A 12,726-nucleotide genomic window follows, 5' to 3' on the forward strand; every position below is an offset into this window, starting at 1 on the left:
GGTTGCCACAGTGACGGCACAGAGCTAGTTGTTCCTTCAACTTGGAAATGGTCTGTCTTCCCTCTTATTCAACTTACCAAGTCCTCTTCTGAAGTCTGTGCTGTCAATGTGACCTTTCCATTCAACCTCAACATTGTTCGTCCCTCCATCATCTGTGGGGGTGCTCCTGGTGACTTCCTCAATGAGCCTGACATGCTGATCAGTTCATTCTCAGATGATGACAAACCACCCACGTTATGGGGTGACTTCAACCCTTCATTATCTGTATTTGAATCATTTATTTCCAATGTCAGAAAGCGGGCCATGCACTTGGTTCAAACCACGATGCTGTCTGTCAACTATTCTCAGCACCACACCACTCCAGCCGTCCGACCACTTTGTCTCGTTGCCTCTTCCTCTCTCCTCAAACCCAACACGGTCAGCATCTGAATGTCTGACACGTCGTTTACTCTCCCCAACTGCTCTCTCATTCTCAATCCAGTCATCTCTCCAATCTCCTAAATCCTTCTCTCTTCTTTCTCCAGATTGTGCCTCTTCCAGCCAATTCTGAAAGGCACGCATGTCATAAGACTCTTACTGTCCCTTCTCCTCTCGACCGGCATGGCCATTCCTACCTGCTCCATGGCTAAATGATTCGAGGAAAACTAAGTGGAGGAAAACAAAACTTCAGAATGACCTAGCATCATTCCAACACCTACTCGCTACCTTCTTGGCCTCCCTATCTGCTGCTAAAGCCATTGTTTATCACCTGAATTTCCAGGCATCTTCCTCTAGCCATAGGAATTTATTTTCACCCTCTCCGCAGTTCTTAACCTCCGCCTCTTCCACCACCAAATCCCTCTTGGTGGGGCTCCCGGCAAGTGCAAACAAACCTTTGTAACTCATTCAGAATGCAGCGGCCTGCCTGATGTTCGAATCCAATTCAAGGCTATGGTTCTTCCAGACGAAGCAACGAGAGGAGTTTCTCTTGCCTAGCTTCAGACAATGCACGCACCTAACAATGCATCCCCAACCTTTGTTTAGTCACCTCTAGGCTCTTGGCTGTCCCGCCCCTTCAGGGCCATCCCCGAATCAAGCAGTCAAAACTCTTCTCTGCCCTGACACCTCAATAGTGGAACCAGCTTCCTTGTAGGCTAGGATAGCAAAGTCTCTTTTGTTAACTTTTTCATGTTCATTATTTTACGGTCTTCTTTCCAGCACTGACCTTGGCCAATAAGTATTTCATTGATTAGAATGCCCTTACTACTAAACTGTGCGGTTGATTCACCTAGCTTTTATAAAATGCTGTAAGTCATCCTGGTAAATAAATGACTAATATTTAAATGTATGAAGTTTGCGTCTTTAAAAGGCATATTGTAGATGCCATGCCACCCAACAAGAGTAGTAATGGTCATTATGAACGAGTTCTTTAGTTCCTAAGTCTGCATATGTATGCCAGCTGAAAGTCATCAGAGATGGCATTCCCAAGGTATATTCCCAACCTGTCTCAGAAGATGTACTACTCCTCAAACAAGAAACATAGCGGGATGAACCATTATACCAGACAGCGAGGATGCAGCCCTCTGCCTGCGATGTCTTTTGGCCTACTATAATGTCTGTAATCACATTTTATACATGATATTGTTTTACTGTCTTTAAGCATGTGAACCTCGAACAAAAATGGCCAGACATGTCTAGACATTTGCAATGGACATATACTTTTATATTTGCAGTTCAAGTGTGTTTTCTTTTAGTTAAGACGCCTAAAAGCTACACCCTGTCTATCTAGGTATTCAGGCACAAACTAAGGCCAGAATACACACACACATAAACACATACTAAATCAAGAACAGTACATTTGTTTAAAAGGGATATATAAAACACTCTTGTCAGGGAATCTCTGGGAGCATCATGCACAATGAACCATGTCCTGGTTATTCACCACTTATCCAGAAAACACGTTGTAATTCTTTACACTCGGGAAGCACCGCTGGACCTAAGCCTTAGTGAGTGGTCTAACGCTGTACCAATACTGCAGGAGTATTACAGAGACCCATAACCACTCTGTCTCCAATGGGGAAACCAAATAGCAATGTTGTACACCATCTCAACCAACCCCGGCCAGAAACCATGTACCAACGTTACGGCAACTCCGTGGCAACGTTCACCTTGTGGAGCTGACGGGGGGGCACCTTTAATGAGCTGTCTGGCAGCCGTGCTTTTGTGTTAGAGCAGAGCAGCTGTAGCTGGCGGGCCCGGGCCTCGGCCTGGTGCCCCCTGTGCATACATCAGCCCCTCCGACAACACATATCACTAATGCCACCGTCACCACTATGTGACAGCTGAATCCATCTCCCACAAGGCCTACCTACAGCCTCAACAAATTAGAGCCACGCTGAAATTAATGCCACCGCGCCAATACTAATGAGAAGGAAGACTGGAGGAATGGAGGGAGAGAATAACAAATGCATTGCAAGTGGAGGTGGTGTACAGCACACACGCACGCACGCGCGAGCACACACGGTTATGTTATATTAATGCACTGTAAATGCCCAACGGCTTGATGCAGGCATGCACACAAACACTGACACACACAAACGTTTACCAGAGTGACTGAGTTCCAAAAGAACAAAAAAATCCTCAGGACAGTCCTTTAACCCACAGTGTTCCTTGAGGTAAACCATCCCTGGATTGGCCCTGTTGCCCTGAACACTCAAAGACACCCCCCTCCGAAAAAAGATTTTACAGGCAGTTGCAGTTGCTTGGTGACATATTGTAGCTATTAGCCCAAAGAGACAATCACAGTTGGTTGCTAACTGAAAAAGGCCACTGAATAAATGGCCTAATGAATGATGAGCCAGCCACTTTCAGCAAGGTTTACAAAAAAAATAACACTTCTGAAGATGATTAGTCAGTAACCAATCATATCATTATGTGCATATGCAAACATATGGGGAAATGTTTTGATGTCCATAATATATGTACATTCCATTGTTTACACATTGCAACCAAGGCACTTTGAAGTGACATTTCTCTCCATTAGAAAAATACTGTGCTCTCTGGCAAGAGCAGACTTTTGTCTAAATATTATTTTATAGCTCAAGGCTTCCAACTGTTCAAAAAGACACGTTCTGCTTGCTCTTGAGTCAGTCCATAATTATTAATAATTCAAAAATACACATCAGAAATCAGAACTCTGGCATTATTAAAGAACATGCTAAAAACGGCAACAGCTGTGCTGCCATAATCTCGTAAATGTAAATTATCTTAATCGAGAGACCTATGAGTTCTTTGGAAGATTGTGCATTACAAGGTAGGTGTGTTCCATGATGTAACAGAGTTTCTATCAAAGAAAACTTTCATAGAAAACATACCGAGACTATGAATTATCATACCGTAAAGACCTTAAACAATTAGGGGATACCACTGCACCTTTTACTTTCCTTTCCAAAAAAGTCGAAAAGTACGGTTTTGAGTTATATATACATATATAACAATTGTTCTCTTCACTTTTAAATCTTAAAATGAGCGCATCAACTCAAACTCTTAATACAGTGGAATTTGTTAGCACTGTTTAAATCAAAACTCTGAGGATAAATCTTGCATAGTTACTTATCGGGAACAGTGGCAGTTGCATGAACATGCTCAGCCAATAAGTGATTATGCTGCAGAAAATGTAGGCTACCTGTCACAAGAAAATAAGTTAACAGCTAATGAGAAGATGCATGCATTGTGAACAGCACTCTGCACTGAGATACGCTGTCTGTCCCTACCCTAAGCATTGAGGTTTGATCAAGCAGATAGCAGACAGAAATGGGTATAAAGAGAAGGCATACTCAGACATAATGTAGCATACAATTTAACTGTTCCATTTCATGTAATGCTGTTAAAAAATTCACCACTTCCTCAGTTTCTTATCCCAGGAAGCAAGGGTAGGTTTGCGCTGAAAAGCTTGGTAAATCCAGTTCATGCTAATAAACACAAACACCAGCCAATTGCAAGAATAGAGAATTTGAGCATGGCTGAACGGTGTGACCTGATAAAACACCACATATGTGAATCTATAGGGAAAGATCAGTTAAGCATGATGATGTGCACACAATCTGACAAACATTGTACATGTCCCCCGCTCCAGGTTTTGGCATATTTATGAGTGTGCTGTATTTTTAACACAGATTCGGTTTTCACTGTTTGATCTTGCGTAGGAAATGATACATTTAACACTAATTTACCTCTACCAGTTGATTGTCTTAGAATAGGATGTTGGTTTTTGGGAATGTTTTTATTTTCATTTTAAGCTCATCCCACCAATTGATATTTAAATGTACAGCGGAGAATGACAGAATATAGCAAAGCAAGGCATACATTCGATATTTACATAAATGTTGACATATAAAAGTGCTCACCTTATGTGTTAGATAGGTAAAGACATTCAGACTTTACTACACCTGTGGCATTATTTCAGGTACAGTCTCAGAGGTCTCATTAAAATGGGCTGAAACTCATTGTCCTAGCTTCACTGGGACGTCACTTCCACCATTCCCAGTGTAGAAGTTCATAGATTAGGCCAAGCAGAGGCAGCCTAGGGATGGGACCTTCAGTAGTGGTGGGACCTTTCAGTAGGGATGGGACCTTCAGTAGGGGTGGGACCTTTCAGTAGGGATGGGACCTTCAGTAGGGGTGGGACCTTTCAGTAGGGATGGGACCTTCAGTAGTGGTGGGACCTTTCAGTAGGGATGGGACCTTCAGTAGGGGTGGGACCTTTCAGTAGGGATGGGACCTTTCAGTAGGGATGGGACCTTCAGTAGGGGTGTGACCTTTCAGTAGGGATGGGACCTTCCAGTAGGGGTGTGACCTTCCAGTAGGGGTGGGACCTTTCAGTAGGGGTGGGACCTTCCAGTAGGGGTGGGACTGCCAATAGACCGGAGCTGGTGGAGCGAGTAACATTAACATTTCTTGGACCTGCTCGTTTTGTGCAAGTCTAGTTTGTAGCTTATAGGTTTGTAGCTTATTATATATTTTCAATCCAATAAATCTGGCACTTATTAGTTCTCAGTTTAAAATTGGGTAATGTATGGTTAACTTTAGCAGTGTGCAAGGAAATGGTCTCATTTACCCGCTTACTTTTTTCTAATAAATGTTTTATGTATATATTAGAAATGAATCTACTCTAAAAACAAATTGGTGTTACATTGAAGTCATTTTTAGTAAATACCTTTAATCTGAAGAGAACCACCCAACCAGTTTACAATTTACCACAAAATAAGAGGTAAATTATGAGTCTTCTTACAGCCATGTGGTTTTAGACCTTTCTGGGTAAAGTCTATCCAAACATATTGTATGTGTTGGTTGTGACACCATGACAATATCTTTTGTATTGCAGAACATATATTCCTTGTAGCCTCACACTGGGAAATATGCTGAATAATTGCAGTATAAGATTTGATTTTGGCTATGAGATTCAAAATTTTTATGGACAGATTATAAATAGGCCCACATGTTTGGATTTACAGTGTCAACAACACATTTAACAGTAAAAGACCGCATCTGAACCTGATTGCAGACGGATTCTCCAGCAACAGATTAAGATGCGAGTCAGTGCCAAAATTACATTGATAAGTTATACAATATTCAGTTCACCTCCCATCGGACTACTCAGAACTAGCACATTGCTATAACTGTAAGAAACTGTGTCCTGGCCCTGTCCCTACACAGTGACTGTCTACTGAAGTGCTGGTGTTTACAGGTTTGACGTTATTTCTTGGTATCAAAAATCCCTGCAAAGTGGGGGGAAAAAGTTTATTTCTTGGAGGTTAGTTCAGGCGTGAATGGTACAATTGGGGCTTGTATTTGAAATTGGGTTAGGGGAAAGGGGTAGGAGTTAATTATAAGTTAGGTATGGTAGTATTTTGAATGGGAATCAATTTTGTGTCTGTGTGTGATCCAGGTCATAAAATTATTGTTGGGATTTGTTAAGGTCACAGGTCCCCACAAGGATAGAAAGAAAAATAGTATGTAATTGTGTGCATGCATGTGTGTTGACAAGCCACTCATGTAACGCATGAACAGCCTCAGTTAACGGCGCAAACTTGTAGTACTAATATTCCTGAGTCTGGCCCATGTGGCTTTTAAATGGCAGGCCCACAAAAGTCAAGGGTGAAGCAGCTAGCGAGATTCTGCTCTGTGGTTGTTGCCATGTGCAGCCTCACAGTGTGGAGATGGAAGAGTTATCCCCTAGGTGTCCTTACATGCAGAGAACATATTCATATTTTAAGTCATTTCATAATGGCACAATTCTGGGCTCAAATAAATAATTATTATCAAAATCTTGCAACACACGCATGTACCATTGATTGTCTTTAGTCATGTAGGAGCTTTTTTTCCAAAGTTATTCTCAGCTTGAGCAACCTGAATCCTCAGAACAATCTGCGGTACACAGATAAAGACCCTTGTGGATTTAGATACAGAAAGATGAAAAGAGAGATAAAGAGAGATAAAGAGAGATAAAGAGAGATGGAGATGGAATGATCTCATTCCCTAAAGCCGTCCCAGAGTGAAAGATTGTCTTGTTTCTAAGCTCCAGCTACCAGCGTCACCAGGTGTACACAGATGAGCCAGCCAACCGTGATCATGAAATAGAGGAGGAAAAGGAACAATAGAAGAAAACAAGAAGGAAAAAACACAGCCCTTACTGTATTGGCAGTTCCTTCCCATGTACTCTCCAGGGCATTCACAAGAGTAGTTGGCAACCAGGTCTGTGCAGATCCCCCCATTTTTACAAGGGTCTCGCTCGCATTCATTAACATCTGCAGGAGCCAAGAAAACAGAAAAGAGGCACATTAATTCATTTGAAGCAGAAAGGTTTGGCAATTAGCAGGACATCACTCTCATTAGCATGCATTGGTGGGAACTATTTATTGAATTTGCACCATTTGTTACTTGACTCTGTCTTGGCCGAAATGCTTTCACTGAGAACACGGAGCAGGCTACCGAGACTAAGAGATCAAACAGCTTTCTCAGATTGACTAGTAAGGCTACACATCAACTTAGGTTTGACACTTTCAACATACACCCTCTGTATGACCAGTAACTGCACCTGCAATCTGATAAAAGTACTTTTGTTTTGTTTTTCTTAGTGTTTTTAAGTAATGTATCAATTGTCAGCACAGCTGGAACTAGCTAGTCTCCTGTCATTTAAATCTACAGATCACAAAATTCATGTGAGACATTCTTTCGAGGCAGATCAAAATCAACTTAGTACGTTTTACTTAAAATCAAAATGTATTCTTCACTTTGTTATCTGTTTCTGACACTAGTTAGTATTTGACATGAAGTCCTACTGAGAATAGATTGCTGTGAATTGTATGGGATTGATTTCATGAAGAAATACATTTTATGACATAAGCGCATGAGAAAAAGATTGGCTATGATTTTGAGAACGACCATATCTTTTCATGAAGTACGGTTTAAATCATTTCTATAAGGAAAGGGCTAATTCCCCCTCTCGTAACGTATACTAAGAAACATAATCACACTCTAAAACATGTCCCTACTTTTTCTGTGACTAATAAATGCTGACTTCATAGAAAAAAACTGCAAGCTTAAGAACTGGAATGTGATTAAAGTATAAGCCTGCTAAGATACATCATTTTTCTGAGATGCTATCATCAACATAAATCAGGGCTGAGCAACTTCGAAGCAAGTATAGGTCACAAATAATACAGTACATATACTTATTTTAGAACAAGTTTCATGCTTTTTTTGCCATCAAGCAAATAGAAAATATAGAGGTGTTAATGCTAATCTCAAGCAATTTTACACATTTTGTCACTGGGTGAAAAACTTTTTTATTTGATACCTGAGTGAGAGTGACTAAAAATGGTGACTTACCAAGAAGCTACACACATGTGCTAATGCAAAACAAATTCTACTTTTCTAACTTCCACTAAAACCATTTTTTATTAGCCTTTTCTATCAGTTGGCCTCAAGATCGGAGTTCCAGTAGTCCACCCCTGATCTAAGTGTAGTATTCAAGCTATTTCATAATGACTCATTACCTCACATCCGTTTTTGCTAAGCCTATGGTGTACAATCTAAATCCATGTGTTTCTAACGGCCATGTAATGTCACTCTGCATAAGAGCATCTGCTTAATGACTACATGTTATGCATATTATTATATTAAACTATGTTTCTGCATAGTGTCTTTAGTCTGCATTTGTTTACTAGTGTTTTTGTTAAAACTAGAATTGTTACTGTATCTTGATTTTGAATAGAAACAATCCGCTTTTACAGTTTTCTTTTGACATTGAACGCATTTTTGTAAATAAAGGGGTATATATGTGAAATGAACTCCAGTAGGTTTGGCAGATGTCGTGAAAAATGTCACTTTCACATTGGTACTTCTATGGCGTCACGTGATGTTTTAGTTACCTAATATTAGCACTCAGAAGTAGCAATATACAAACAGTGCAATGTTGAGATTTTTTGTCATTTTGACCAATCACACCAGATCATTTCACTTCATTGTGCAGAGCTGATCTGACTTGAGTTTTGCTAAACTCCAGCACAAATCACAGTGATCAAAAGGACACCTCTATATTCAGTCCTATTTGACATTCTCTTTAAACTCTTGAAGCGGGCCTACAGTGGAGAAACATTAAATAACCCTGACTGCTCAGTTTGGGGGGAAATCAAGCGCTGGGCGGCAAGAGCTGAGTTGAAAACAGAGTGCATGCACTCTATTAAACTAGGCTTTTTTCACTCCCTTCACGATTCCTAAGAGCTAATCACACATGAGACATTGTTCTGACTGTAAGGTAAATGACATACTGGAAATTCCAGTGGGATGCTGACATACTATTGCATAGTGCTGAACATCTGATGTCAAAGAAAAGCACGATAATATGAATTTAAAAACAATAACAAGAAACTCTATAATGTGGCTGAGAGGAATAGAGCACACGCCACATACACTGTTCATCTCCATTTCCTCCTGTTGAAGGGCTTTAGATGTGCTCACTAATGTTGCCAAAGGACAATCACAGGTAATTAGCCATCCTTGCAAAGGGCAGCAAGATTGAAACGAGACCCTGTCCCCCACTGACTAACACATTATTAGCACAGAAATGAACAAACAAGCAATTGTCGAAGGGACGCCATCTTGATAGCGGGAGGCTGACTCACAATCAAGGGGATATGTTTGAATTAATTTAACCCACAGGGGCCGAATAATCTCAATGAGAACTATTAACCTGACAAACATGGACAAGTGTCTGCATTACTGATGACAACAAGGGCCAATCATTAGCAGTACTGAGTTTGTCAAAATACCTTTTAAACTCATTATCCTCCATTATTTCATAGAATTGGATGCAACAACTGTATGAACAATCAAATAGGAATCTACTCATAGCAACGTGAGTCTAATGCATTCCACCAAACACATGTGGCATGCCTTTCAGAGCTGAACACATATTTTCTGACTAGTGGGTCTATTCACATGCTGGACGATGCTAATTCATTGATGAGCAGAAAGCAGTTAATCGGTCTATAAAATAGGGATTCTAACATTATATAACACTTAATGCGACTATATAAGAAGTGACCTGCTTCCAGCTTCAACGTGACTAGGAGTGGAGGCTGGCAGCTCTGAAAGAAATCGTTGGGAGTTTCAAGTCAGTGAATACATAGCATAACTGCTCTACTGTCATTCGGTAAATTCAGACATTGAAAAAAAAAAATCTCTGACCATTTCATTTCCCGTCAATTGATCAAGGCAATTTAAAGCTAATCCTGTAGAACCCAGCAACATCGCCAGTCCCATGGATTTGATTATTATCAAACGCTTCCACTTATTCTTATCTTTTCCTGACCTTGTATTGTTGAACTTGTTTCCTAGTACTAGCATGTAAACACAGCATGTGGGACTCAGATTTGTATTCAGTAAAGGTGCCACCTGCCTGTGTCCAGATTTGGTTGCAGATAATTTGTTTACTTTTGTATGTCTTTGAGGTCATCCAAGCATCTTGAATACAACTACAGCCACATGGGTAAGTGTGATGTATATGTTCATCCTATACAATGCGTATTATTTCTATTAGCGGTACACAGTGTGTCTTTAATTAATACATCTCTGTCATCATAGTAATAATCTCTGGGTCAGAGGTTCCCAACTCTGGCCCCTTGAGTACCCCCAAAATGACACATATTTGTTGTAGCCCCAGACAAGCAAACCCAATTCAACTCAATGAGAACCCGATGATTAGTTGCCAAGTTGAATCAGCTGTGTCTAGCTGGCAAAATGAACATGTGTAGTGCCGGGGGTACTTGAGGACCAGAGTTGGAAACAACAGCTATTGGTCGTTTCATATGATTTGTGTCTCATCTAGTGGTGGACACAACATACACACAAACTCTCAAAAACACATGTGCAATGTGTACCTCCATCTCCTATAGTTTTGTTTGGCATTCAGGTCCAGAAAGTCACTTTCTGACCACTTCAATCATGAGCAAACGTATGAAAGGTGTTCTTCAAATCGAATTGGTATAGAAATTAAATTGAAATCATATGGAATGAACCCTCTCTCTTTGTCCAGTTCATGACCACCACACTGTAAAGCTGAGCCATTCATACTCTCAGCAGAAGCCCATAACACAGAGAGACAAACACAGCCAGGGCCAGGATTTGATGCTTTGTAAGAGGCCAGACACCCCTAGAAGCCCAGCCGCGGAGAAGTGAGACTTTAAAGCGCTGTGTCGCCGGTAAATCAGGTGAGAGAGAGCGGATTACTTGGGGGAATGCAGTTAATCCGCCCAGCGAGACAGTATGCTATTCCGCATTGGTAAATAAACACACCTCTGTTCCATCTCGCTTCACCACAGGCAACATCCGCAGGCATAAGGCTGAAGACATAGGGACTGAGACCAAGGCAGCCTTTTTGCATTTCTTTCTGTCATTAACATATAATAAGCTTGCATACTTTGCACACTGCATAATGGTTCAATTAGCTAAGCTGATTTGATGAGCATGATTACTGCATGTGCAATCACCATTAAGCAGTGTCGAATGGTGTTTCAAATGTGGTTTCATCTACTGTACTCTATAACATTCATTTTCAAGGGCACACAAAACGAACATCACATTCATCTGTTTCATAGTATGTAATGCAGTAGGTTTTCCAAGAGCCCAAGTTCCAATTTTGAATGACTCATCTTTCAGGATTGTGCAAGTTATTACTGAGGACAAACTCATTTCAAGTCATTACACCACATTATACAAATATGCTAAGAGAGAATAACACACAACAAGCTCGTGAATATTCCGAATGCAGAGTGATTTAATCATCTTCATCATAAAATGTACCATTATGCAAGTGCTACCATTATCATAATGTTACTGAGCTGAGTCAGGGAGGGAGTAAATCTTCAGATGATCCTGAGGCACTTGTCTGGGTGAGACAGATGAAGAGCTCTTGCAGAGAGAAGACAGAGCAGAGGCTTAACCTGATTTGATGTTCAGAGCTCGTCAGGAGGTTTTTAAGCCCTCAACATCAGGCTAAGAGAGGTGATGAGGGACGGAGTGAAAGGGTATCTACGTGCGTGTGTGTGTGTGTGTGTGTGTGTGTGTGTGTGTGTGTGGGAGAGGGGGGTGCAGCAAATCAATGTTCTATATTTACTCCACTGACTTGCTCATCTCGCTCAGAAGCTGTGTCCAGTCAGTCCACTGCAATCCCTGGCTTTTTCCAAGACCATATCAGCTCCTTCCCTTACTGGGAGTCACTACAGTATTGTGGCAGGGGGGGGCAGGGCTGGGGCATAAACGTATGCATACTATGAGAAACAACACTAAAATGTACGCACTTAAGTATTTACACACACGCACACATACACGCACGTTTAACTGCCCCACAACAACACCCCACTCCATAGGTAGGCCCAAGGCGTGTTAGAACTGGACAGACGTGATGAGTAACTCCCAGCCCACTGCTGGTCTCTCCGGCCGGACGGTAATGAGAGCAACGAATGGCGCTCTGTGGCAGAAAGGGCCTCTTGCGATGAGCACTAAATTGTCTGCAGCTTGTCCACGGACCGAGAACATGTCTGGTCGGTCGAGGGTGGGGAGAAAAAACGTTGCCCCCTCCACTGACCTCCAGGGAGGCTAAACCCTGCTATTGCTGTGTCCGTGCTACAGTCTTATGCAGCTACGGGGCCTCAAGCCACACAAATGCTACTTACGCCCACAAAACAGCATTGATTACGGCTCTAGCTAGACTCCAGCCATGCTACTCTACAGCCATTCCAGACTAAAGTTAAGATCAGCTCCATTACGTAGTCTTTAAAATTAATAGAGTCACAACTCACAGCAATTTGGGAAGAGAAACCTTCTGACAGATCCCAAGCAGAGTGGTAAGCAAATCCACTGTGCTCTGCTTGACTCAGTGGCTTAACTGTAATTGCTGTAATATTTACGTTCCTCATCTGAAAGGGTTTCGGGAAGTGACACTCGGCTTATACATATTCAACGGACTGTCAGTAAGCCCGATAAAGAGCACGGCTAAATGACCCTCATTAAAACAAATGCCGGCTAATAGCTTGTAGTCCTGTCACATTTGTAAACGCCCCTAAAATAATTAGCAAAGTGAAAGGTAATCTCTTCACAGGTGCTGCCCCTACGTCAAGCTTCCACCTACTCCAAGTTATAATCCCACTTTCGTGAGGCTAAATATCCAGTTCCCATTTCCAAGGC

General features: G+C 41.5%; 1 protein-coding gene across 4 annotated transcripts in view; it reads right to left on the bottom strand.

The window, feature by feature from the left end:
- Window positions 1-12,726, bottom strand: part of edil3a (EGF-like repeats and discoidin I-like domains 3a) — a 162,193-nt gene that overhangs the window by 79,860 nt on the left and 69,607 nt on the right. For all 4 annotated transcript variants that reach the window (XM_010877132.4, XM_010877135.5, XM_010877134.5 and 1 more), the window contains one exon: window positions 6,672-6,785. In XM_010877132.4, coding sequence (XP_010875434.1) covers window positions 6,672-6,785 — 114 coding nt within the window. The remainder of the gene's footprint in view (window positions 1-6,671; window positions 6,786-12,726) is intronic.

The sequence above is a fragment of the Esox lucius genome, chromosome 13 (assembly GCF_011004845.1).
Source record: "Esox lucius isolate fEsoLuc1 chromosome 13, fEsoLuc1.pri, whole genome shotgun sequence".
Lineage (NCBI taxonomy): Eukaryota > Metazoa > Chordata > Actinopteri > Esociformes > Esocidae > Esox > Esox lucius.